At 38.7% G+C, this 27,813-nt stretch overlaps 2 protein-coding genes across 2 annotated transcripts; one reads left to right on the forward strand and one right to left on the reverse strand.

Moving 5' to 3' along the window:
* Nucleotides 1-17: 17 nt before the first annotated feature.
* plg (plasminogen) lies at nt 18-18,935 on the forward strand. The gene is made up of 20 exons (XM_044168979.1): nt 18-170; nt 371-491; nt 3,053-3,188; nt 3,269-3,375; nt 3,868-3,982; nt 4,067-4,206; nt 5,157-5,277; nt 5,438-5,556; nt 6,997-7,159; nt 8,094-8,218; nt 8,604-8,763; nt 12,020-12,210; nt 12,318-12,466; nt 12,625-12,718; nt 13,863-13,977; nt 15,005-15,079; nt 15,164-15,304; nt 16,389-16,495; nt 17,302-17,447; nt 18,510-18,935. The coding sequence occupies exons 2-20, from the start codon at nt 431-433 to the stop codon at nt 18,669-18,671; spliced, it is 2,427 nt and encodes an 808-aa protein (XP_044024914.1). The 5' UTR covers nt 18-170; nt 371-430; the 3' UTR covers nt 18,672-18,935.
* LOC122862998 (solute carrier family 22 member 2-like) lies at nt 18,936-27,779 on the reverse strand. The gene is made up of 12 exons (XM_044168980.1): nt 27,203-27,779; nt 25,651-25,698; nt 25,356-25,459; nt 24,493-24,647; nt 23,350-23,518; nt 22,461-22,575; nt 22,207-22,307; nt 21,904-22,118; nt 20,735-20,843; nt 20,536-20,648; nt 19,847-19,946; nt 18,936-19,139 (listed from the first exon to the last, which is right to left on the reverse strand). The coding sequence occupies exons 1-12, from the start codon at nt 27,554-27,556 to the stop codon at nt 19,055-19,057; spliced, it is 1,668 nt and encodes a 555-aa protein (XP_044024915.1). The 5' UTR covers nt 27,557-27,779; the 3' UTR covers nt 18,936-19,054.
* Between the last annotated feature and the right edge of the window lie 34 nt (nt 27,780-27,813).

The following is a 27,813-nucleotide window of genomic DNA, read 5'->3' on the forward strand; positions in this document are numbered from 1 at the left end:
TGATATCAAAAGAGGTCGAAGGTCATTAAAAGCTCATCTCCTAAATCTGTTGTAGCTGCAGAAAGCAACAGAATAGCTCAAGAAGCCTGTGGGTGCAACTCAACAGAGACAAAAAGCTTCCCAGTTCTCTCCCTGCTCTCCAACTGATGGTGTTTCATAACTGGAACAAGGTAAGAATTAAACAGCACACGGTAAATTCAAAAAATATTCAATAATATTCAGCTCACAAGGGAAAGGAAACTCTGTGATATTGCAATGCAACATTTATTGTTCCCATAAACAAGGTTTTTGACCTGTTGCTCTTTCGCCGTCCTTGTCGGGCCAATGATTGACTAATGATGTCCTATTTGTCTTCCCGATATGCTAAAAGGAGCCCAGTAATATACCCGGAGGTACCTCTGTGAGTTAGTCGACTATGAGCTGCTAGTATATGGGCCTCACCATGGATCTGTACAAACTAGCTTTCCTCCTGGGAGCTCTGGTCTGCACTGGTAAGATATAATGGGATATTTTACTGATAATTATGAATAGCTCTACAACTATATATTTGCAATAAAATATAAAACAGTAAGACAGATGATACTTTGCTTCACTGTGAGAGTACTTCATCAGGACTACCATGTCAAAGTTGATTAAATGAGTTCTTTCACTGCTATTTTCATCATTCATTCAAGCCAAGGTGTATTATGAGACAAGTCTGGATGCACGTAAAACAGATTTTGTTCACTTTAATGTGTTCACACTTAAAATGTGACTAGTTCATATAGTTTTAGAGGCATCCCCAAATAATGGGAAGCAGAGCCAGATTGAAAATAATCTAGCTAAAGGAGTGATTAAAAAAAGCAAATTTCTGTCTGCCATGTGGGCCCAGAGTTTATCTGATTCTAATAAAATCTGACATCTCAGAAATCACATTAAATGCCTGACAGTTACATTTATATTTTATATATTTTTAAGGCTCTTTAAGGTTCTTCATGGCCTGGCCCCAGATTACATTTTGGACCTTGTAATCCCTTATGAACCTTCACATAGTTTGAGATCTTCGGGCAGGGGTCCCCTGTCTGTTCCTGAGTCCAGGATCAAAACTAAGGGGAACAGAGCTTTTGCTATCAGGGCACCGAGTCTCTGGAACAACTTGCCTGAAGAAATTAGGTTGTCTGAGTCAGTGTCTTCGTTTAAGTTTCTTCTCAAAACACATTTTGATCTGAAAGCGTATCCTGATTTTACCTGAAATGGCTGTTTATTGTATTGGTTTTGTGTATTTTATTTCTTTACATCTCGTCATTCACTGTGGTATTTTATTCCTCTTGTTGTGAAGCACTTTGTACTTTGTTTTGATAAGTGCTCTATAAATAAAGTTTTATTATTATTATTATTATATTTCAAGTGCAATCATTGTGATCTTAGAGCTCAACCACTATGACCAACAATGTCATGAATTAGATTTTTCATTATGTTTTCAGATAAATGTAGTTTAGTTTAAATGGCATTAAATTAAGTTTGAGAACTCATAAAAATACTATATGGCCAACAATATCGATAACGACTGGCCAACAGTGGCTCATCTAATTCAAATGAGGCGCACCAGATTATTCCATCTACACAAACTCTATGTTGCTCTTGACTGTGTGGGCCAAATCTCACTTACAGACATAATAAATACAATTATTACCTCAAACTCACCACTTGTTCATTTGATGTGGTTCCTACATATAGTAGTATAGTTTGCTCACATATCCTTTCTACTGTCGACTCTCAAGAATGCTGTTTTTCTCAGTCTTAAACATGCATTAATTGAACTGATCCTTAAAAAAAGTATCCATCTGTCTTAAAAAATAAACATATAGACAAAAGATATTTTGTGACATTTTATGAACAGCATATGAGGCCAACTGCTCAATGTGGGTTTTATTGAGTCATTGTATGGTTTTTGACACCCTACAACTCCATTGTATAAGACCACCTGCATGACTGAGTCCAGGTCACTGCTGCTGTCATTTACAATTTCAAACCCGCCTCTTCACAAATATCAAGTATGGTGTACCACAGGGTTTAATCTTAGGTCCTATTCTTTTTTGTACATATGCCTTCACTTGACTCTAGAATAAGGAAATATAATGTATTATTCATTGTTATGCAGATGATATATATATATATATATATATATATATATATATATACAATTTTACCTACTTATGAAGTTGAATGCTAGTCGCCTGGCATGTTTAACCTCTGTGTCAGATGGCAAAAAAACTTGTAACTTTATAAAAGCAAGTCTGATATTGTTCTGTTGGTGCACTTCAGCCACCTTTAATTTTCCAGAAGAACCTCTGGGGCTTGATATCAAATCTTGAGGGATTAGTTAGACGTTTTGTGAAATAAATAGACCGTGAGTTAAATGAGAAGATTCATGTCTGAAGCTACAGCTAGGAAATGGTTAGCTTAGCTTAGCATGAAGACTGGAAGCCCCCCTGCTTCATGCATGCTAAGAAAAGCTAGCCTGTTGCACTTCAGGTTTTATATTGATTAAACAAATGACATACAACGTGTTAATTAGTGAGCTTTAGAGGTGCTGGTAGGCAGATTTTTTTACCTTTAGACAGAGCCAGGCTAGCTGTTTCCTCCTGCTTCCAGTTTTCATTCTAAGCTAAGGTAACCTTCTGCTGTCTGTAGGTTCATATTTAGTGCACAGGCATTAGAGTCATATCAAGCTTCTCATCTAACTCTCAACAATTAGTGTAAAATGTCAAACTTTTCCTTTAAGACATTTGCATTAAATTAACATTGCATTTTGCCGTTTTATTTTTTACAATTCATCCTTTTATTTTAGTTTAACTTTTTATTTTACGTTAGTCTTTCATATGAAAGATCATGACTTGCAGCTTTGTTCCATTGTTTTTATTTGAAAACATTTACTGCTGTTTTACCTCATACATAAAACCATAAAACCTGAAACCTGATTTGAGCTTTGATGACATTCATTTATTTGGTGAATGATAATTCATGTACTGTATATTTGACAAAGAATTAATATTTTTGTCTCTGATTTCAGTTAGTGGTACTGAGGTGGATGGCTATGCCAAAACTGAAGGAGCGTGGATCCTCTCGCTGAACAGAAGACAGTACTCAGAAAACACTGTGGCTGAGTGTGCTGCCAAATGTGACGCTGAAATATCCTTCACATGCAGGCAAGTTCACACTTTTAAAATCCAACTTTTACATTTACATTACAATTTAACCCAACCTGACACCTGCTGTGTTTTCACAGGTCTTTCATATATATTGAAAAGGACCAAGAGTGTTGGACAGCAGCAGCAAACTCTAAAACAGAGAATATCCTGCGCAGAAGCAGCACAGCTTTATATGAAAAAGAAGGCAAGTCCTTTTGTCTTTTCATCATGAGTTATATAAGTAGCCCGAAGTCTCTTTTATTTTATTATAGTATGCTTTCTTTGTCTCCTATGAATTTTGACACATACGTGAAAGGTCTACAAGAGTGCACATACTACTCCAGTTTAGATTTTACATTATATTTTTTAGCCTCTGTTACATTGTGGTTAATAATTATCCTATGTTGCATGATCAGTGATGTTTGGACTATGTCTGCAAACATAGTGAGGAGGTGATGCATGTTGAACACTACTGTGAATCAAGTTTCACTTCAGTGGAATCAGATAAATCATTCACTCAAAGACTTACATAAATTTGTCCACCAAATAATAATTATGTTATGTCTCTGCAGTGCACTATACAGTGAATGTGTCAACAAGTATTCCACCTAAATAGCAGGCTGATTTTATTGAATGATCAAACATGCAATGCTGATAGTTTCCTTTGGTGCATATTGGGTTTTTTTGTCTTGTCTAGGATATCTCCTGGAGTGTGTAAATGGAGTAGGAACAGATTACAGAGGAACAAAGACTAAAACAAAAACTGGAAAGACATGTCAGAGATGGGAAGCAAAATTTCCACACAGGCCCAAGTATGTATTCACGTATGTCATTTTACATATTATCATATTCTTTTATATCATTTCATATAATTTTTCTCAATGTGTCTGCTGCAGCATCACACCGCAGAGCCATCCCCGAGCAGACCTGGAGTCTAACTTCTGCAGAAACCCTGATGGAGACAACGGGGGACCCTGGTGTTACACCACCGACCTCAGCACCCGCTGGGAACACTGCAATGTATCCAGCTGCACTGGTAAAATTAATTGATATTGTGTGTTTATTATTTTGTTTATATATGTGTTTGTTTGTGTGTGATATCAGTGAGGCACAAATACAAACCATTGCTGTGTCATAAATCACAAGTGTAAAATGCACTGTAGACACAAAGTGTCCTCAAAAGCTTCCACAACGGAACAAAAAATATAGTGTGCATAGCATTTACACAACCTTTTCCGAAAGGTCCCAGGAGGATAAAAGTAGATCTCTCTTTAAATTTCCTCCCATTGATTTTAGGCTTGCTAGCACTGTAGGTCTATAGGGATGGCAATGTCAGAATGTTGGTCAGCTTATTTGGTGATTCTCTGACTCATGTAGCGCCATCATCAGGTCAAAATTTAAACTTGACCTATACTTTGGTTTATGACCAAATAACCTGCAAAACTAATAATATTTCCCATCAGCCTCAGCTGTACTTTGTGTTTAGTGCTAATTAGCAAAAGTTAGCATGCTAACACGCTAAATTAAGATGTGAACATGGTAAACATTATACGTGCTAAACTTGTTAGCATGTTAGCATGCTGAGGTTAGCATTTAGCTCAAAGCACTAGGCTCTCAAATACAGCCTCACAGAGCCGCTAGTGTGTCGGCTCTTTTTTCTTTCCTTTGTCCTAAGGGTTTTTGGGGAGTCTTTTCTTGTGTTATCAGAGAGCTTGACCTAGGTGGGGAAATGAAAACCAGTGAAACACTGTATGACTAGGGGACACTGTAAATGGTTGATGCATAGGAAAATACATGAGTGGACACAGTTGCATGTGCACTGGACAATATAATGAAATCCAAGATCCCTGCAATAAATGCTACCTTAGGGAAGTTAATGTGTATATAGCACACAGAAAATACATTCATACATACTATACACACAAAGAAAACGGACAGGCAGACCAATGCAGCAGAGATGTAGTGTGATGTATCTGTGCTTTACAGAGGAGTGTATACACTGCAGTGGTGAGGACTACAGAGGTAAAATCTCCACTACAAAAAACGGATTCACCTGCCAACGCTGGGACTCCCAGAAACCTCACAACCATGGCTACATCCCCAGCGTGTAAGACTACAAAACAGTACATTAATCTGTCAATCAACCACAAGCAGGATTTAATAATATCTAATAAATGTATTCAGGAAATAAAACAAATGTTCTAGAAGCTAAACATTGTTTTTTGTCCTGAAGATATATTTTAGCGTTCCATTTGTGCTTTCTCTAGTCTTCCAGAGAAGTATCTTGAGGAGAACTACTGTAGAAACCCAGATGGAGACCCCCGACCGTGGTGCTTCACCACCAGCCCATCCAAACGATGGGACTTCTGCTCCATACCCCGCTGCAGTAAGTCCTGCTATTGTAATGTTTCCTTTACTTCTGCCCTATTTCCCCATTGTAACACAATAAACGTGAACAGAAGAACTGGCGTTCTCAACTCCAATGTCTTTGATGGGTGCAGACCCAAAATGCTAAGGAAAGCTTAGGGATGAAACACGTCCGTTACTTTCTGCTGCTGTGCTTCATCAAAAAGTATTAGATACTATTTGCGAGTGCTGACAACTTCATTTGCCAACACACTATACCTGCCCAAGCGTCCATCACTGAGAGCCAGGATCAGAATGATTTTATTCACTGAGAAAATATGTAAAAATTTATCTTGGCTGCACAGGTGCAGAATTATGAGGAAATTTAACTCCTAAATGCATTTACAAGCAATATGGCAAATATAATTGCAGCTTTTAATAACTGTAGAAAATATGTACACTCAACCTTTAACCAAAGGTGTGAGTTCAGTCCCTCATGTGTTCATACCTTCCAATGCCCTGCCCTTGAGCAAGATGTTTAACCTCTTCCCTCTGCAGGACCATCGAACTGGCAAACTGACCCTGCACCACAACCTGAGGAACAAAAGAAAATACCCCATAAAACATTTTAATTATGTTATTATATTATTATTTTGATATTGTTACAACATGATTATTTCACAAAATTAAAAAGTTAAACATAGTAGATTGTTTCAATTATAATACAGAGGTCCTAAATTCTCTATCTGCAGCTTACATGCTTTTAAAGGACCAGTGTGTAGGATTTAGTGGCATCTAGCGGTGAAGTTGCAGATTGCAAACAACTGAAAACTGCTCACCTTCCAAGCGTGTAGGACAAATCCTATCTAGAGCCAGTGTTTAATTTGTCCGTTCTGGGCTACTGTAGAAACATGGCGGTGCAACATGGCAGCCTCCATGGAAGGGGACCCGCTCCCTTAGTAGATTAAAAAATGGCTCATTCTAAGGTAATGAAAACACAAAGATTCTTATTTTCAGGTGATTATACACTAATGAAAACATATCTATGAATATCATATTCCATTTCTGCCAATAGATCCTCCTAAATGTTACATACTGGACCTTTAACATAACACACCTACTCACAAATACATCCCCTTCAGGTAAGATTGTTATAAACTTATCTGAATTACTGATAATAATGTTGGGTATACATTTCAACGATATATAATAATAATATAAATAGAAAAAATAATATATATAATATATAATGCTATCATCACTTTTACATACTATATTCTTAACAAAAGGCCCTACAACCACACATCCACTATTCTTTCATTTTCTTGAATGGTTGTTTCAGCAACTATTTAGTCATTAGTATTTTTACAGTTTTCTTTTTCAGTCTCATTAAAATGTAACATCATCTAAAACACTGCTGCTACTTGACTTGTTTTTACTATGAGTTCTACAACCAATCAATCTTATCCTCTGTGCTCAGCATCCGAGCCTCCCACCATCGTCCCAGAGCTGACCTGTGCCACCGGTGACGGTGGAGCGTACCGAGGCACGATTGCTGTGACAGAGTCTGGCAAAACGTGCCAGAGTTGGTCGTCTCAGACCCCGCACCAACACAACCGCTCGCCAGACAATTACCCCTGCAAGTAAGAGCTACTGTAACAGAAAACTTTAGTTTTTTTCATAAAAGACGGACCTATCCATTTGACATATCACATATATTGTACATTTACTGTATGGTTCAGTCTCAGCGCTTTTATCAGCTCCATTTCCCACTGTAAACTAACTGCCTAGCAGCAGACAGACAAAGTTAGTAACTGGTGAAAAATGTGGAAGCTATAGCTGCCAGAGAGCCAGATATATTTCTCATGAGTTGGTGGAGACCAAAACAGAGCTAAAAGGACCTGAGAAAGTATCATCAATGAAAGGACGTTGTTTATTCCCCATAGAAAGTACAACAGTAAGTAATCAAGCTACTAAGCACACACGTCCACAAGTCCACGAGTCCACAAGAATAAAAGTAAAAAGACTAAAATACATAAGTTAGACTAACAGTAAATGAACAGTTAATTGGTTAGTTTGTATTAGCAACATGTTAGCTCAAACAGCTAGCAAGGCTAGCTTGGTTGGCGGCAAACTGATCGCAGAAAAACTAAATAACAAATCAACAATCACGAAACTAAGACATAGTAATAAAAGAGTATCTAAAAATAATGCGTAAGAAATTGTATTTGGAGATAAAAGATGACTGTCAGTTTAGCTTGTTCGTAGATCTGACAGATGTAACAATGTTGTAAAAATGTCAGTTAAACTGCTATAGAACTGTGTCAGTAGTGGTTGCTACTAGCAACAGAATATAACTGAAACCAAATGCTGGTGGCAGAAAAGACACATTAGCCAAACACTATATCTTACACCATACACCATTGACCAGATCTGATTTGGCAAGTCATGAAAACAAAAACCCTGGAAATAAAACAAATAAACAAAGCGGTGCAAATGAAAATACAGCCCTTAGCATGTTGCCTTAATTATTGGGTTTGCCTGTGTTCATTATTATTACTGTCAATTGTTTTTCAGAGGCCTAGATAACAACTACTGTCGTAACCCTGACAATGAGAGGATGCCCTGGTGTTACACCACTGACTCTGAAACTCGCTGGGAGTACTGCAAAGTGCCGAGCTGTGGGAATGCAACCGGTCCAGGTAAAACAGTGATCAGCAATGATGATGTCCGCTGCACTTAATTTGGAAAATTTTGAAAAATTGGGCAGTTTTAACGTTGCATGATTTATATACCTGCTCATTTGTGTTCTTGTTCTATGTACTGTACTTTGAAGAAAAGAGCATATTTGCAAAGAAAGGATAAAGGACTAGGTGATTAGTTGAATTAAATAAGTAAATGCAAACTCGATTTCTTCTCCAATTACAATAATGTTAATGATGGTGGTGATGGACACCAGAAGAGAAGACGACACAGCAACTTGGCCTTGAATTTGAAACGAGTTACAGTATAGAACTCTAAATCTATCTTCATCTGCGTATGAAAATGCATCAATGAATCGGCCTGATTTCCTGTTTCTTGCTGCAGATGAGCCAGTGATCCCCCCAGAGGAGGAAGACTGTTATGAGGGGAACGGGTCGAGTTACCGTGGCGTAACATCAGAGACCATCAGTGGGAAAAGATGTCAAGCCTGGAGCTCCATGACTCCTCACAACCATCAAAAAACTCCACAGAATTTCCCCAACGGGTGAGCATCAAATAGTGTCTGCTATTATACCCTTTTTCGTATCCTTACTTTTATGTTTATGTTGACAGGATATTTTAATGGCAAACAATGATTTAGTGTTTTCACAAAGTAAATATGATATAGACTCTACCCCCTAGATGACCTGGATGGTTCTAAGATGCTAAGTGGCCCTTTGGAGGCAAGCAAAAGCTTTTCAGGAGTTCGATCATGTTGCCACGAGTTGACTCATCTGGCCTTTTACTCACAGTCTCTGCATATGTAGCAGTTCTAATTGCTATACCTGAGCATTTTAGGCACATAGAATTTGTATCAAATTCATGAAAACCAGAGTTTACACTGTAGCGCATTATGCTAAATTAAACAGGGTTGGCCATGTGCAAACCATGTTCCTTTACTGCTAGACACAGTAGAATATATCCTAGCAGTCAAATAGAATAAAAGAATAAGCTTATGATGGTTTGAAAACATGCAGTAGTAGCCAAAATGACTTGGCCCCACAGAGGCTTATATCTGCCATGCTGGTTTGCCTGTCTGGACATATTTGTGATGAATGACGTACCAGGATTAGCCAAAGTACATCGGTCCAATTTTTGGTACCGACTCTGACCGAAAGCTGGTACAACTGCTGCTAACCTGAGCTGATTCTCAGCCCAAATAGACCCAGACTGCACTCTAAAATTTGGCAACCATATTATGCCATATATTTGGTTTGGCATTTGGTCCTCAGCTGACTATCTAGGATTTAAATCCAATATATGTATTAAAGGATAAACCGGGTTAAATTCTATGTTTTTCTTACTGTCAACAAATCCCATGAAATCCCCTGTGCAGCCAAAGTAAAGATAACTTATTCTTTGCACCCATACCCATTGTTGTCCAAAAGACATTTAAAAACATATAAATAAGTTGTATCATTACCATGAACAAGGCCACTGTAGTCGATCCCATATACACCATCCTAGTCCCCAACAAATGCACCAATTACTCCTGTTTGCGTAATGTTTGCAAAAAACTACATTGTCCAGCTGTTGTTGGAAATAACTGTCCCTTTAAAAAAAATTAAGTATATATTGTTAAACCGTTTTTAAAGATGTACACCTTCAGTAGGAACCAATGGGCTTCCCCAGCGGCTGCGGCTTGGTGGTAGAGCGGGTCGTCCACCAAGCGGAAGGTCGGTGGTTTGATCCTGGTTTCCTGGTTTGATCCTCAAATTGCTTTCGAGGGCTGTGCCTTCGGTGTGTGTGACTGATCAGTTAGTTTCTTTAATTTCCTGCCATCAGTGTGTGTGATGTAGTAGCGCTTTGAGTAGTCCGAAAGACTAGAAAGGCGCTATGCAGGTACAGTCCATTTACCATCCCAGCACCGAAGTGCCACAGACAGGAGGTCGCAAAGTTTTGAGAGACGGATTAGCACATTGTTGGTTTTAGTCTTTTCATGGGATTTGTTGACAATCACAAAAATACAGAATATCACCAGCCTTTAATGTAAATGTAGACCTATGTCAAAATTAAATCTTTGGCCCTGTCCAGCAATGGAAATTTATATAATTATCGTAGCACAACTGCCACATTGCCTAACTGTTGCCTCTGTATCTGTGCAAAATAAGGTAGTTAGCTTAACAAGAAATGAGCAGCTTGTTGTATTAGCAGTTAAGTGGAAGGTGCATGTCAGTGCCGTTCGGCACATGCGCGTACTTATTCCTGCCCTGTTCGTGTCACATGTGAACATTGCACTTGACAGCAGCCAGCGATTAGTTTGTTTGTTTTTTTTACTTTATTAACAACACAATATTATACAAATACACTACAATACAAATAACAATACAGGGAGTATTTGAGAAAAAATAAAATAAACTAATCACAAAACACAAGCAGAAATAAAATTGTACAACGTAAAAACATAATACAGAAATCAACACAAGTAAATAAATAAATATAACTTGACAAAAATGAATAAGCAATATTGTAGAAAAGGTTTCAGTCGTAGTCATCTGGACACTTTTTTTTCAGGATCAAGACGTTTCGGTTCCCATCTGGAAGTCATTCTCAATTGTGAAAAAATGGAACGGGAACTCAGAAATTTAAGCTACTCTGAGTTACATAAGCCCTGCCCTCAGAAAGGAATCTACCTGAGTATCTGTTGACTAGCTAGTTACACCTGAAACTGACCTAATTGTTTCCATGATGGCCCAGTAATCAGTAATCAGGCCTATTGTTTTCTGGCTGCACCTCCCTCATCACTGTTAAGTACCTGATTAGCATATGATTGGCGTGACCAAGGTGCTAATACACTGTGGTAAACTTTGAGCAGATTGAATCTCAGACCACCATTTCTGTTCAAAGAGGGGTTTTCTCGCTCACCAGCGAGGTGACGATTCTAAGTAGAGAGAAGAGTTGGTTTGAACGGGGTGTCAAGGAAGCCTCATCACTGAGGGAGGGGTTGCCATAATTTAATCTTAAATCATGGCAATGTTGTACAATGTCTCTCGAGAAGAGATGTATTTAAAGCTTTTTTGTTTTTAGATACTTTACAGAGCGATAGAATGAATGAAGTTCAGCGGCAGTTCACAGCGAATAGCCTTGATCCAGACCTTTGAATCTGCCCACTTCACGTCAAGTCAAGTTGACAATTCAGCGTCTATCGTTTTTCCAACCGAATTCTTGTCTCATTTGTGGTCTGATAAACACTAAATTCATCAAATTCGGTGCCCAATATCGCTAGTTTCACCAAAATCAGTGAATAAAGTTATGAAGTTGTGTTTTGTACAGTAAGGCTCAGCCGCCAAAAACAACACGAAGAAGACCTCCTTCCGCTGCTGAGATCACGTGATTTCCTTTCAACTGAAGCATGCGTGGAACGGATCAGGCAGTGTCGTAAAAGAGGTTAAATTCTGCGCATGCGCTTGCTTTAGCACATGTGCAGGCAATTATCCAGAAATGATAGAGACATTAAATAATTTAGTCTGAAGAACAACATGGCACACAAGTAAAAGAACAATTAGGTCAAAATTTGTTACCCACATTATCTGTAGAGTCTTTGGTCAGAGCAAGCTGGCCATCACAGTACATCTGGTTAGACAACCTCCTCTCCTAGTTATAGCTACTTCAAAGTCAGTGGCAAATCCTGCCCCCTGGTGGTATTTGTAATATTAATAACAGAAACAAGCCAAAAGAGATCATTAGTTCCTTTCCTGGTTTGATTCTTGTAGGACATTGGTACCTGCTGTCCTGAAGTTCCAGGTTTTCTCTTTCAACAGGGACCTCAGGAGGAATCTGTGCAGAAACCCTGACGGAGACCGAGCTCCCTGGTGTTACACTACAGACCCCAAAGTCCGCTGGGAGTACTGCAACTTGGAGAAATGCCCCACAAATCTTGAGGGAACTACACCCACCAGTCCTTCTAGACCTCAGGCCCCGTCCACAGCCACCCAGACCCCAGGAGAGACAGGTAAATTATTCAACTTTTTAAATGTATGTTTAGATTGTGTCAGATTCTGAGCTTCAGTTTGTTTTATGCTTTATTCACTCACTTGTTTCTCTCTGTTGCTGTGTTAGACTGTAAGGTTGGAAATGGAGAAACATACCGGGGTCCAACCTCCATCACCATGCTGGGTGTGACCTGCCAGGCCTGGAGTGCTCAGACGCCTCACCAACACAACAGCTTCACCCCACAAAGTCACCCCACCAAGGGTCTGGAGGGCAATGTAAGTGTGTGTGTGTGTTCCTGTATGAACCATTTTGAGTTGTAGACTTTTGTAGTAACATTTTGCTCTGGATTTAATGAACACATTAATGCTAAAAGCTGGTAAATCATTATATTTGTTTCTAGTTCACTAATTCTCTCCTTGTGTGTCACTGTCAGAGCTGCAGAAACCCAGATGGCGATGTGAACGGACCGTGGTGCTACACTACTGACAGAAACAAGAAATGGGACTACTGTCAGATCCCTGACTGTGGTATGTGAACACTATTAGTGTGTAGGACATTACAGTTCATTACTGAACCTTTTAACAACTCTACCTGCGTGGCTCGAGGAATGGCATCGTCAGTCGGTCAGTCGGTAGAAATTTGTCCAGAGTGAAATATCTCAAAAAATGTTGGCTGGATCGCCATTAAATTTGGTACAAACATTCATGGTCCCCAGATGATGAATCCTACTGACTTTAGTAAACCCAACAGGTAAAAATGCTCACTTGTACTTCTATAACAAATTATTAAATTCTTGTCAACATCAGCTGTACTTTGGGATGGATGCCAATGTTAGCATGCTAACAAATCACTAACGGCTAAATATTTTGCATTTTATCATCCTAATTGATTGCATGTTATCATGCTAATGTTAGCATTCTGCAAACACTACAAAGTTCACATACTATAAAGCTAACATGCTAAACCTTTTATGCTAAATGTTTGCATGTTAATATGCTAACTATGAGCACGTTAACATTCTAGCTGTTAGGATGTTATGATCCACTATAGAGCTAAAATTGATTAGAAAATTCAACAGAAAATGAATCGACTATTTGGTAATCATTAATCAAAAGCAAAAATACCATAAATTCACTGCTTTCAGTTCTCAATTGTTTGTTTTCTTAGTCTTCTGTCACAGCACAGGTAGTGCTGGTAAAATAATTTGTTGTTTGATCTAGGGGATTTAATTACCGCTAAGCCTTATGGCTGTACCATCTACTAACAGGTCATCACATATGCAAAATGCCTTGGTTGCCATTGAACGAGAAAAGGAGTCCAAGTACACCAGAGACTGGCAAACTACAACTTAGACTGATGAAAGCTGATTCAAGATTGACAATGGAAAGCTGAGTCTAACATGCTAAACTGGCCACTATATAGAGGATAAACCCTTTTGATTTAACATGGCCTTTCTGGCGCCACCCTCAGGTCAAACTTTACAGCTTCTTCCCAACTAAGGTTAAGGACTTAATAAAATAATACATTTTTTTGTCCATCCAACAATTTCATTTTCTTGTGTGTAATGAGCACTAGCCTCACAGGCTGCTTGCAAGGCTGTAAACTTTTAGTCTCGTTACCAATTCAGACTAATTCGATGTTTGTGTTCATGACTATGAACTTTCTTTTTAGCGGGACTGGCATGTGGGACGCCGGTCACCAAACCAAGGCGTTGTTTTGGTCGGATTGTGGGAGGCTGCGTGTCTAAAGCGCACTCATGGCCCTGGCAAATCAGCCTCCGGACCAAGTGAGTAGAACAATACTAAAATATGATTCCAAGGGACTTATTACATTTGCAAAATATGATAAAGGTTTAAGTGATATTGGGCTTTTAAAAGACAATGCCATTTTTGTATTAAGGCAAACAATTAACTAGCCCTGGTCTGTGCCTCTCATGTATTAGCAGACATTCGGGTCATGAAGATAACCATCAGTTTCTCTGAAGGTTGTTAACCGGTGATGTTTGAAAAACCCAGATAGTCACAACTTTGGAAACAAATTAAAAATGTTTTTTATCATGCAGCAGACGGAATATTTTTTCATCCAGACGGATAGAAGAGTATTTGAGGTTTCAGAACAGTTGTGAATGTTTTTAAACGACCTTCTGGGTTTTTCAGACATCGCCGGTTAATTATCTTTTAATGAAACTGGTGGCTACCTCTGTGAGCCCAATGTATGTTAATACATGAGAGGCACACACTGACTAACAAAAAACTATATTTTAATAATGTCAAAATCCAAATAAGGATCATACACCAAAATTTCAAACCCATGAAAAGATTACTTTCAAACTGCCAGCAATTTTGCAATTATAATTACAAGGAGGACAATGTGTTTTTCTTCAAGACTTCTTGAAAAAACACCATTCGACTATCATGAGACACTAAAACTCTTTATTGAAATCTAGACTTGTGATTTGTTGCAGTTTAAAGGAAGACAACAGCCTGTTTAATGGTAGACACTCCATAATATAGAAAATAGTAGAAAATTGTATTTTCCAGACTAGAAGTTTCTGTAGTTGTAGAAATAGAGAAACCTTATATTAGCAGTGGATGTTACAGTTTTTTTATGGATTGATTTCTTATTTTATTTATTTATTTAACTTTTATTGTCTGTTAATATCCATGTTTTTGTATCCCCCTTGAAAACAAAACGCTGTATCTCAAGGGGTTTATCTGTAAATTTAAATTTAATTAAAAAAGGCCATATTATCTAAGCTGGGGGTGTTTATTCTGTCCTACTTAAATACATTTCTGTCTGTCTCTTTCCACCAGTATGGGAATTCATTTCTGTGGAGGAACTCTGATTGACCCTCAGTGGGTCCTTACTGCTGCACACTGCCTGGAGAGGTCAGACCAAAATCTAAATCTAAAGACCAAATCTTGTAATAACACAAGCACATGTTTATAGATGTGTTGTGTGCTGTACTGTAGGTCCAAACGGCCTTCAGCCTACAAGGTACTCCTGGGTGTCCACACAGAGAGAGCCAATGAGCCGTCGAAACAAGAAAGGTACCTGGAGAAACTGGTTCTGGGTCCCAACGGCGCCGACATCGCTCTGCTCAAACTGCAGAGGTGAGTACTGGACTGATCATCCTACTACCACTACAAATACAAGTACTTAAGTATAATTTTATTAAGTACTTTACTTGAGTATTTCCATTTTCTGCTACTTTACTTCAGAGGCAAATATTGTACTCTTTTTACTCCACTACATTTATTCACAAGCTACCCAGAAGTATCTAAAGTAACTAAAATTTCCCCCACCTTTACCTGCTGTAACATTAACATGATGTACACATTAATGCATCAATATTATAATCCAATAATATAAAATACATTATTCTGAAATGGACCATGCTGCATGATGAGTACTTTGACTTTTTGTACTTTAAGTAAAGTTTGATGCTAATATTTCTGTACTTTTAATTAAGTAAAATTTTGAATGCAGGACTTTTACTTGTAACAGAGTATTTCTACACTACACACACAGCAACGTTTACTTAAGTAGAAAATCGGAGTACTTTTCCCACCACTGTTGCTATGGCAGATACAGTACTAGTCCTTGAATTGCTACTACTACAGATTCGAATTGGGCTGAAACAACTGACCGTTTGCTAACAGTAATTAGGCACCACAGGCCTGTCAAGCTTTGGATTTCTCTACACACAATAATGTGTTTGCCTGCTCTAACATAAGCTGTAATCGGCTGTAATTAGCATGTCCGGCTAACTAGCTTAGTACCTACAGTAGTAACTGAGAGATAACATAGTATTTCCCCACTGTGTGGAAGTCGGTCCTGGATGCTATCAGTTTAGGGTAACGTTAGCAGCTCTGTGCTACTCCTTACTGAATTTATCATTTTTAAATCATTAAATAATCGTCATTTATTAAGCAAAAATACTTAACATTTGCTGCTCATGGCTTTTCAGACATCATTTACTTGCTTTTATGTAACTGTGAATTAAATATCTTTGTAGTTTTGTAATGTTCAAACTAAATAAGCACTTTGAGGACATCAGTATGAGCTTGTGATGGGCATTTGTCATTACGTTGATGTTTAATAGATTAAATTATTAATCAGTATTAAATAATAATAATAATAATCACCACTGAAACTGACATTCCTACGTGTGTGTGCGTTTTGGTGTGTTTTCAGACCTGCACTAATAAATGACAAAGTCCTGACAGTTTGCCTGCCAGAGAAGGACTACATTGTTCCCAGTGGAACCGAGTGTTATGTTACTGGATGGGGTGAAACTCAAGGTACAGTACGTGTGTATGTGTGTGCTCTTGTAGTGCTATCTTTGTGAGGACCAATTTCAGTTTGTGAATGAGATTGTTTTTGAAAAGTGAGGACATTCTCGGTCCTCACTTTTTCAAAGGGTTGTTTGAGGGTTAACACCTGGTTGTAAGGTTAGGGTTAGATGCCAGGAATGCATAGTTTTTAAAAAGGTCCTAACTATGTGTAAAACTGAGGCTTCCTCATTTATAATAAATGTATTACTGCTTAAAGTCTAAATAAAAAACTGTATTTTTCTCCACTTTGTTTTGGATACAAATACCAGCAAAATCAAGGCAATAACCTCCATATCTGAGATGGAATCCCAATTTATTGATTTTGTAGTGGACTGTGAAGTGCCAAATGTGACCAAAAAAAAAGAATTTTCCATTGTTTAAGCCAAATAACCAGAAATGATCCCATATTTAAGCCACAATTAACATATTTTATCACATTTGTTGCTTTTATTAATTAAAGATACACTAGATAATCTGAAACTCAACTGCAAGTTTCAAAACATTTAACAGTGAGCTGGGTGGTATAAAAAAATCAGGGAGAGATATGAGACAAAAGAATATTTGATGCACGCCAACATGCTGGATCTAATACACTGAATGTGTAGAACAAGTTGATAAACACATTCATCTTTATTCCTGTAAAACAACCCAACTGGAAATCTCCCTGACGTTCCCAAACTGTAGTACAACACCTTCTCAACATCCTGTAATGAGCATGGGTGAAAAGTGAGGAAGAGGAGGATGGTGGATAACCGCAGGGAGGTGTGTTGCAGGTACCGGAGGTGACGGCGTCCTGAAGGAAACTGGTTTCCCTGTGATTGAGAACAAAATCTGTAATCGTCCATCGTACCTGAACGGTCGAGTCAAAGACCACGAGATGTGTGCTGGAAACATCGATGGAGGAACAGACAGCTGCCAGGTATGGAAAATCCCAAAAACTATGGAAACTATGAAAACAATGTCTTTTCTGATACGGAAACACATTATTTTACAGGTTCGTAATTTTTATCTCGTGAACGCGATCTCAGGAACGCCTTGCTTTCTTCAAATTTGGCACAAACGTCCACTTGGACTCAAGGATTAACTGAGCAGAATTCGGTGGTCAAAGGTCAAAGGTCAGCTGGTCGGACAATGAATTGCTGACACTTTTGATTCAAAGGTCAAAGCTCACTGTGACCTCAAAATGACCTTGACAAACACATTTTTGGCCATAACTCAAGAACTGACTGACAAAATTTCACACAGATGTTTACTGGGATACAATGATTAAGTGATGACATTTTTTATCCAAAAGGTCAAAGGTCAACTTCACTGTGACATCATATCATCCTGGAAAAACAATTCTTTGCCCATTATTCAATACAACAATAACTCAGGAACAGAAGGCGAGATTGTGATCATATTTCACAGTTGGTCAGACGCTGAACAGGTGACACTTTTGACTAAAAGGTCATTGTAATCTCAAAATAGGTTTTTAGCCATAATTTAAGAATTAATCAAATTCAGATTTCACACACACTGGGACAATGAGTAAACAATAACTAGCACAATACAGGCTTTTGTCATTGACTGCATAAAAAGATGGACGACATGACAAAAAAAAGCTCCGCATGAAATAGGAAAAGCTCTGCAAAATCATATCTTGCAGCAGGCAGTTTGGCATTAAGTGCTTCACATAATTCAGTTAAACAAGTGACTTGTTTAAAACCTGATGGTCTCTGTTCTAACAATGTTGCTGCGTCACAGAGCTCAGTTCGTTTAAAACATTGTTTTAAAAAGTGTAATATAAGACCCAGGTTAGATGTAATTTTTGATAACTATTTTGAATTGTGTGTAAATATTTGGCCTACATCTGTTTTCCATATCTATGTCATTTGTAGTTCAGTGACCTAAAACTGTTCTTCCTTTGCTGGTGTTATTTCCAGTCTAATTTTGGCAGCAGTTGAACTGAAAACCATCACATTTTTTTTTCTCCATGCAGGGTGACAGCGGTGGTCCTCTGGTGTGTAATTCCCAGAACAGCTTTGTCCTGCAGGGTGTGACATCATGGGGTCTGGGATGCGCCAATGCCATGAAACCCGGCGTCTATGCTCGAGTCTCCAAGTTTGTCGACTGGATCAAGACAACCATCGATGCCAATTAAAAACTATCCACCAAATACAGTTGCTTCAAATGTGACCAGTCGCAAAAAGTGACTGTTTATTGTGCTTTTTGAAGATACTTTAACATGTGTGTACTGTTCTGTTCCAACATGACTACTTAGGTTTGTAGCCTGGTGTTATCTAATGTCAACAAGTGTTTTGTTTCATGTGGTGGAAACACAATAAGCAGACCATATTCCTGGTTTTGGGATGTAAAGGTGTGTTTTCTGTTATGAGTTGAAAAATTAAACTTAATACAAAGGAAATGGGGAATTCGTGCTTTATTGAAAATGTATAAAAAACATACTTCCTTGTTAGCAGAGGGCAGTATATTATATATCACTATGAAGAAAATCTACACACACGTGCATGCACACAAAGACTGTCACACAATTGTTGTTTCCTTGTTTGTCAGGTCTGATTTTAAAAGTTTCTTCATTTGTTGGTTCTCTACTACATCCTTCTTTTTCCTGGGAACAGAAACATAAATATTCTAGTAGTACATAAAAAAAAATACCTCCTGCCTTAATTCCAACTGATAGCATTAAGAATTTATATATATATATATATACATACACATACAAGTAAATCAATCATTAAGTATTTGTTATATTCAGATAATCTTTCTCACACTTATTGGTAAACATCACAAATTAATTGACATATAATTTCTTTGCAATTTTACTCCAAAATTAGGCATCAATTACTTTATTAAATGACAACTATAATAAACATGTTTTGGCAGTGACGGAAAATAACTTCATACATGTACTTCAGTACAATTTTGAGGTACTTATACTTTACTTCAGTATTTCTATTTTCTGTTACTTTGTTTTTCTACTCTAAAATATTGCACTTTTTACTACAATACATTTACTTAACAGCTTACACACAAAACATATGATCAGCTTATATGATGTATTGCTATATATGAGACTGCCCAACACTAAACTAGTTCAAATTAGTTTACTTTTTGAATGCAGGACTTTTGCTTGTAATGGAGCATTTTTATACGGTGGTATTGCTACTTTTTCTTAAGTAAAAGATCTGAATACTTGGTCTGCCACTGGCCATTTCCTTCATAACATTACTAATCACTGATGAGGAAGATCGAGAATAAATATACTGTGTAATGAATTTTATTCAACTTTTTTAGGAGAGTTGGGAGATATCTCACCTATTAGGAAATTCAATATCATCAATGGTCTCAGGGAGAGGAACTCCTCTGGTTTCAGGCAGCAACAACACCAAACCTCCAGCTATGAACGCGACCGTTCCTGTATAAAACACAACATGGATATTTAAAACACTGACTGAATCAGTTCAAAAGACATCACAGTGCTACTACAAACTTAGGGCTTCACTAGTCAATATTATAATATAAAGATCTAGTGGTTTTATCTCAATATGTAGGACTGCAACAGGTAAGAGTGTCCCATTTCCACTTATTAAGATGCTGTACATTCACCTTTTTTCCAATTAAATTAAATCCTGGTGATTACTGGTTGGAAATCTTCACACAAAAGGTGAACAACTGAAACTCAACTGAAATCCAAAAGTATTTCAAATAACAGCAGCAAGCAGTGTATCCAGTAAACGAACATGGCAGTGAACCCATCAATGGCAGCATCGCAGGGTAATAAAAAGAAAATTCACCAGTTGTGATCAATAATAAATTTAAATCTACCTCTAGAGAAAAGTATTATCAGCTGAAGTTTATGGTTGATTTTAAAATAATAATTTTGTATAGGGATATTCCAATAAACTGCGGCAATAATTACATCTCTAAAACGATTTCTTGGGCCACCAGTGTACAGCAGCTTTACCACTATCACAGCCATCATTAATAACATGTCAGAAACCTACCGAAGATGATGAGTGGCAGCTCCTGCCAGATGACAGCCAGTCTGTAGAGCAGGAATGGAGCTACGATGCCTCCAACATCACACAGAGTCGAACAAACTGACACTCCCAGGTTCCTGTATCCAGTTAATCCAAATAACCATTACTTTTTTCAATTACACTGTATATTTTCAAGCTATTGTGTCATAGAGTCTGACCTCACCTGACAAATGTTGGGTAGAGCTCAGTGTTAACAAACACCACCATCTCAAAGGCCATGGTGATCCCCAGCCGCCCGATGCAGGCCACCACCGTCTTAAACCAGAACATGCCTGCGGCATAGAGACAGAACTGTGTGCATATTTTGAAAGTTTAGACAAACTTCTGATACAGAGGGTCTTTCTCATTATGATTCTTGTATCGATGAGAATGAGACATCATGTCTTGAAGACTATGATTCATTTTCTTTATAGTAAAGCTTTTTTCTTACAAATAATTGAATGACATAGATTTATTGGATTTAATTAATTGATCCAGTATCATCAAATTACCTATTTCTGTCTGATGTAGGATTTTAGACAAAGTAAGGGAATTTGGTACATTTTCCTAGAGATGTTCCTCTGTATATAAAGCTTAAAAGAGTACCCTGCCGATTTTGCATTGCGCTTCTATAACATCGTCTGATTCACAATGGACAGTTTTTTTAAAGTATCAAAATCGATGCAGCAGAACCACGGTTAACGTATTTTTTATTCCACGCATTCTTCTTCCTTGTCAAAATCTGGCACCTATATCACCCACAATTCAACTCAACCACTTACAGTTCAGTAGGAGATTCAGGTGTGTTATGCTAGTACCTAGCCTCGAGCTGCCAGCCTCAAGCAGAGATGAGGAGCGGGCTACACAGGTCTGGAAAGCTCACTCACACCACAACGCCAAATCTTTTTCATTTTCAAACTTGTAGTCTTCAGCCCCAACCGACACTGACTCAAATGACATCACTTGAGGCATTTTTTTATCAGATTTCGCACAGTTCCCTCTAGAGACACAATACAACTTTTTCACATATGCAGTAGTACTTCCCAACACCTGGAAACAGACTTTGATGTGTAAAACCGGTGGAGCTCCCCTTTAACTGTATTTGAAACCACTCTGTTTATCATTTCTACAAGGTTTTCTTCTTTAGCTGTTTTAGGAATATTTGGACAAGTGTGTTGTGCTTTTATAGCAGAATAAAACCAAACTAAAACAATCATATCATTTTACCTTTATAATTTTGCATCAGACTCTAAAACAATAATAATAAATAAGTCAAGAAACCAAACTCCAGGGATAAGGTGAAGCAAGTAAAAGCCTAACTGACATGGTCTAAGAACAAGAAGTTCTTCTCACTGTCAGGAATGAAGGCAGTGATCAAGCAGGAGACTCCAGCTATGATGTTGGCGGTGGCGAAGGGTATACGTCGGCCGATACGTTCAATGGTAAAGAGGATGAGGAAGGCAGCAGGGAACTCCACCAGGCCAGAGATGAGGAAGTCGATGTAGACATTTCCTCCTGCTATTCCCACACGCATGATGAGGCCTTGATAAACCACAGCACTGGTAAACCTGCAGAGATGGAAACAAGAAGATTCAATATCTCCAACATTTAGGGGTTTGTTTGGCCTACAAATCTGTGATTTTAGATGAGGCTCACCAGTTGAACATGAGGATGAAAGTGTGTTTTCTCATATTTGGAGTTCTGATCAGGTCCAGTAAAGAGGCAGACGGGGAGTTACCCTCATCATCACTCAGTGTCTGAAACAAGTGATCATGATACAGTTGTGACATTAAGTTAGGATCTTAGTACAAATGATTTGACATAGTCGATCACGAAATGATACTGAACAGAAGTAGTTGTTTGCTTTCAGGAGAACTGAGAAGTTAAGTAAACTGCAGAATCTAATTTACCTCAGTGTTCTTGGAGAGTTTCATCTTGTTCTCCTTGGCCATAGCTTCAACGATCTCCAAAGCTTTTGAAGAATTGTTCTGACAGATGAGCCACCTTGGAGACTCTGGGATAAACCTGTGACACAAAACCACCTGGATATTTTCTCAGCGACTGTTCACCAACACACATGCTTGTAATTGATAATCTGAGCAGAAACACATTAGACTAACAAATGGTCTCTTTCTTAGTCTAATGTGTTTCTGGATGCAAAACCTAGTGTCAAGAACCCCATTAACATTGCATGCTTTTATTAAATAGCTAACAGCAGAGACATGGAAAGATATATGGGGAAAGACATGCAACAAGTCCCTGGCCAGACATGAAACCAGGGACATTGTGGTTAATGGTTAGTGCCTTAACCTCTAGGCCACCAGGCGTGGCAGACAAACTGCTGGTCGACATTTTGTTTTGTGGCTGGCAGTCCTTCAGAAACACAAGTGTGACCAGGAAACCTGTTTAATAATGAGCAGTAATGCATATTAAATGCCTAACCAGACCTAACAGCAGCCAAAACATCTCTGATATTGGAGGATACATCTAACATTTACATCTTTTTTAGGAGTGGGTGTGGGATAACAAAGAGCAGAATCTCCTTAGTGATTAGTGACAGCAAAACCAAGGATAGTGGTCACAAAATGTACAAATAAATGGCAAGGGGCTTGTTCATTGTAATATATTTGAGGGAAAACACTGAGATCAAGCTTAAACCAAAACACTGAAGCATGTGCTTCCTTCATGACTTGATTTTTTTTGATAGCAAAGTATTTCAACACAGACATAAAATTCCTTTTTAAAAAACTACTTCCTGAACAGATATAAAACAGAAAACAAGAATATAAAGTTTCTTACCAGTAGTAAGTCAGGAAGAGCATGTAGGGTGCAGTGATGACGACCTGCAGCCAGCGCCAGTCAGTGATAAAGTAGGCGAGCAGAGGGAGGATGAGGATGCCAACACTGAAGAACATCTGATACAATATGCCCACCGTTCGTCTGTGCTCAACTCCAACAATCTCTGTGACTGATGGAAAGACAGGAACTGAACATATTTCACTATAAAGAAAAAATATATCAATGGGTGGACTCGAGGGGTAGATAAAACATGAAAGTGCCCTCTAGGGTGCCCTTCCAGTGGAGAAAACATGATGAAGTGCCCTCTAGGGTGCCCTTCCAGTGGAGAAAACATGATGAAGTGCCCTCTAGGGTGCCCTTCCAGTGGAGAAAACATGATAAAGTGCCCTCTAGGGTGCCCTTCCAGTGGAGAAAACATGATAAAGTGCCCTCTAGGGTGCCCTTCCAATGGAGAAAACATGATGAAGTGCCCTCTAGGGTGCCCTTCCAATGGAGAAAACATGATGAAGTGCCCTCTAGGGTGCCCTTCCAGTGGAGAAAACGTGATGAAGTGCCTTCTAGGGCGCCCTTGCATTGGAGAAAACGTGATGAAGTGCCTTCTAGGGTGCCCTTCCAGTGGAGAAAACGTGATGAAGTGCCCTCTAGGTTGCCCTTCCAGTGGAGAAAATATGATGAAGTGCCCTTCCAGTGGAGAAAACATGATGAAGTGACTTCTAGGGCGCCCTTGCATTGGAGAAAACGTGATGAAGTGCCCTCTAGGGTGCCCTTCCAGTGGAGAAAACGTGATGAAGTGCCCTCTAGGGTTTCACCATAAATGCATCTCAACTTTCTGCCCACTGGTGCCCTTTTTATTTTTTTCACTGCCACTGCCACTGTGTAGAGACTTCAGTTTGGTTAATGCATGGCTGACGTTAGACAACTAACAGGTGTGACTATGACAAGACAGAGCATGGATTAGAAAATGATTTGTGAGAAACTGAAATCTTAGTATTTGACTGTGTAATAGCTGAGTCATTGGTTGTATGACTTTACACAACAGCTCTGTTCATGTTTATATAATTTAGCTAGTTAGTTACAGTAGATGCAGTTATTGAGATGCCTCAGAAGAAAATACATTTTAGTAAGCATGAAAGTCATCATTACTCAGCACATATGAGGCCATCCAGCCTCCTTTGATTCCAAAGCCAAATATGGTCCTAAACACCAGGATGGAGATGTAGTTGGGAGCCACAGCCAACACAATCCCTGAGATTAAATTCAGTATGTTGGATACTAGGAAACTGATTTTCCTGCCAAACCTGCAGAAAGAAAGAGAAGTAACATTAGGCAAAGATTCATAATACTTACAACATAATAATAAAACATTTTACATCAGAAAATCATTAAGGCAGGTCACAATTCACACTGCCATGTTCAAATACATGTGGTAACTCTTCAGTACATTTTGTGTTGGATTTGTTCGAAAATTTGATGGAAAGCTTTAACATACAAAACAGAAAGAGTACGTCAGTGAGGTCTATGATGATGCTAAAGAGGGGAAAGGGTGACAGGAAGCAATGCGGTTTATGGGAAATGTGGTTTAACAAAACCAGTGGCATGTGATAGAGGTAACCAATCATCTCATTTGTTTACAGTAAAATAGCAATACTTATGAGACAAATACAGATTTTCATCAATTTTGAATCCAGCAACTTTAGCGAGGCAAGTCTGTTAGTTTTAAATCTAGACTTGTCGACCAACCTGACTGTCAATTATTTACAGTAGGTATAGCTTTCTGCAAAGTACTGGTAAAGTTACTACTGATGGGGCAGCATGGCTCAGGAGGCAGAGCGGCGGTAATCAAAATGCCATCAGTAATTTTCATGTGTGTGTGAGAATGTTGGCACGAGTTGCAAAGCGCTTTGAGTAGTCGTCTAGAAAAGCGCTATATAAATGCCATTTACCATTTGATGAAGGTGTAATTGTGGCCAATATGGAAGACTAGGTGGCCATAAAAATTGACTCACCTGTCAGCAAAGTAACCAATAGCAAAGCTGCCAATGAGGAAGCCCACATTGATAGTGGACTGGTACATGTCCACCAACCATCCATCTGAACACACCAGGTTAAACTGAGACCAGAAGGAAAAAGGTTACATTGTCTACATACAGGATGTCTTCATGTCTGTACAGCAAAATGTTCAATTATTTACTGTTACTTTGGTTGCAATGCAGAAGATGCTGGACCTTGATTTGAACTACAATATGTGCACAATTTGATTATTGATTTAATTGAGGAGCATTGAGAAATGTCTCTTCTCACCTCTGTGACAAAGGACTTCCTGCCTTCATACTGATACTCCCAGCCGTTCTTGAAGAGAAAAACAAAACATTGCATTTAATACAGATGGTAAAAGGACTCTTAATCTAAAATGTGTTCATCAAAACACATCAGAGTTAGCAAGGAGCACTTCTAATCAGACCTAATGCACCTTCACTAGTTTGACTTTAGATCAAAATGAACTTTAACTCTGCAAACCAAAGAGGCTCCCTTTTGATTTATGCCCTCCTGAGGATATGTGCACGCCACTGCCACACAGTTTTGTACCTCTCACAAGGCCAAGAAAGTACTGTATTCTACCACATGAAAGTGTTACATGGCAACAAGTACATCTTTATATAACTTCAAGGTCACAGGAGTATATATTACTTCTGAAGAAATTAAAAGAAAAACTAACACATACATAGCAGATTCTTAGCCACAGAAGACTTACCAGGCACTTGATCAATTTTAATCCAAATCCAAAATGATCCCATGAAGAAATCTTGTCCTTTTAACCACCTTTTAACCTCTTGGAAATACTCATAAATGTTACCCAATCCTTGAAATGTGCTGCTTTAAATAGTCTGACATTTTGGGGAATATGCTTATTCGCTTCCTGGTGGAGAGTTAGATGAGAAGATCGATTAACCCCTTTATCTGTATGGTAAATATGAAGCTGCAGCCAGCAGCCGGTTAGCTTAGCTTAGCACAGAGACTGGAAACAGGGAGAAACAGCTAGCTTGGCTCTGTCCAACAGCAACAAAATACGCCTACCAACACCTGTAAATCTCACTGATTAAAATGTCATATTTTGTTTGTTTGGTCTGTACCAAAACGGAAGTGTTAAAAAAATCATAATTTTATGGGGGTTTATGCACCGGACTATTTCTTGGCTGGTAACATTACCTTCCTGGAGTCTCTGCTGGTGACTTGGCAACTGCTCAGAGCCAAGATATAGTCTGTCAGGTAACACCACGTAAAACATACAATTTTCGTTTTTCATTTCAGTTTTTGGATGGATTAAACAAACAAGATATAATGTGTTGATTATTGTTATTTTTGGACAGATGCAGGCAAGCTGTTTGCTGTTTCAAAGGTTTTATTGGCATGAAAGTTTCAAGAAAAAATTTGCCAAAGCATCAAAGTATAAAATGATCAAATATTTGGATAATACACAAAAACAGTAATATTAGCATTTACCCTTTTTCCAGTCTTTGTGCTAAGCTAAGCTAACTGGCTGTAGCATCCTATTGACGGTACAGACATGCGAGCGATCCTCTCATCTAACTCTCCACCAGAAAGCAAATAAATATTTCCCAAAATGTCGAATTGTTTCCAAGCCATTCCAATCTCTAATTAAACCAGGAAGCTGTAATCATTTATGTAATAATTTCTATATATTTGGTATCTGAGATCTCTCTTAGATTTGTCCCCTAGAAAACACAACTTAGGACCAAACTATCCACTAAAACACTTGAAAGCTTTCTATGAATTCTACTGCAGAACCAAATAATCCAACAGCATCTTCTTAGATCAGTCTCAGAGATCTCACCTTGCATGTGACAACTGGAACCTCAGTCAGGTTCAGTTCCTGTGTGTCACAGGTGAGCGTCGTGGTGTTCCAGTCCACCTCGTATTGCTCACATCTGCTCTGCTGCAGAGCTCCAGAGCTGTTGACCAGCGGCACCGTCAGCCTGCGACTGTCTGCCAGGCTCCAGCCGCACGCCTGCCTCCTCTCCACCACCGCAGAGTCCCGACACCAGTGATCTGGGGTGAAACCCTGGAACACGATACCAACGTACACACCTGCAAAAGGCAATGGCAACAGACAGAGCAGGGCGAAGATTCGCTTCTGACAGCGGCCGAAAGTCCCAGCCTCCTCCAGGAGGTCATCAAAGGTTGTCATCACTACTGGGATCCAAGTTTTGTACTGTTGAGCACACCACAGATTAGTTTGAAATGCCAGTAGCTTTAGAGATTTTGACAGACTTCACACTCCTCTTCACTAAACAGGTCAATCTGGAACTAAAGTCAAAAAAGGCCTGTTGAAAAAGCTGCGGTGGAGGTGGAAACGTGTTACTGTTTAATGGAGTTAAACAGAGAATGGCAGAGGATTTGTGCAATCACTGAATGAACCTGAACTGAGCACAAGCCAAAACAAAT

The sequence above is a fragment of the Siniperca chuatsi genome, linkage group LG16 (genome assembly GCF_020085105.1).
Source record: "Siniperca chuatsi isolate FFG_IHB_CAS linkage group LG16, ASM2008510v1, whole genome shotgun sequence".
NCBI classification, from domain to species: domain Eukaryota; kingdom Metazoa; phylum Chordata; class Actinopteri; order Centrarchiformes; family Sinipercidae; genus Siniperca; species Siniperca chuatsi.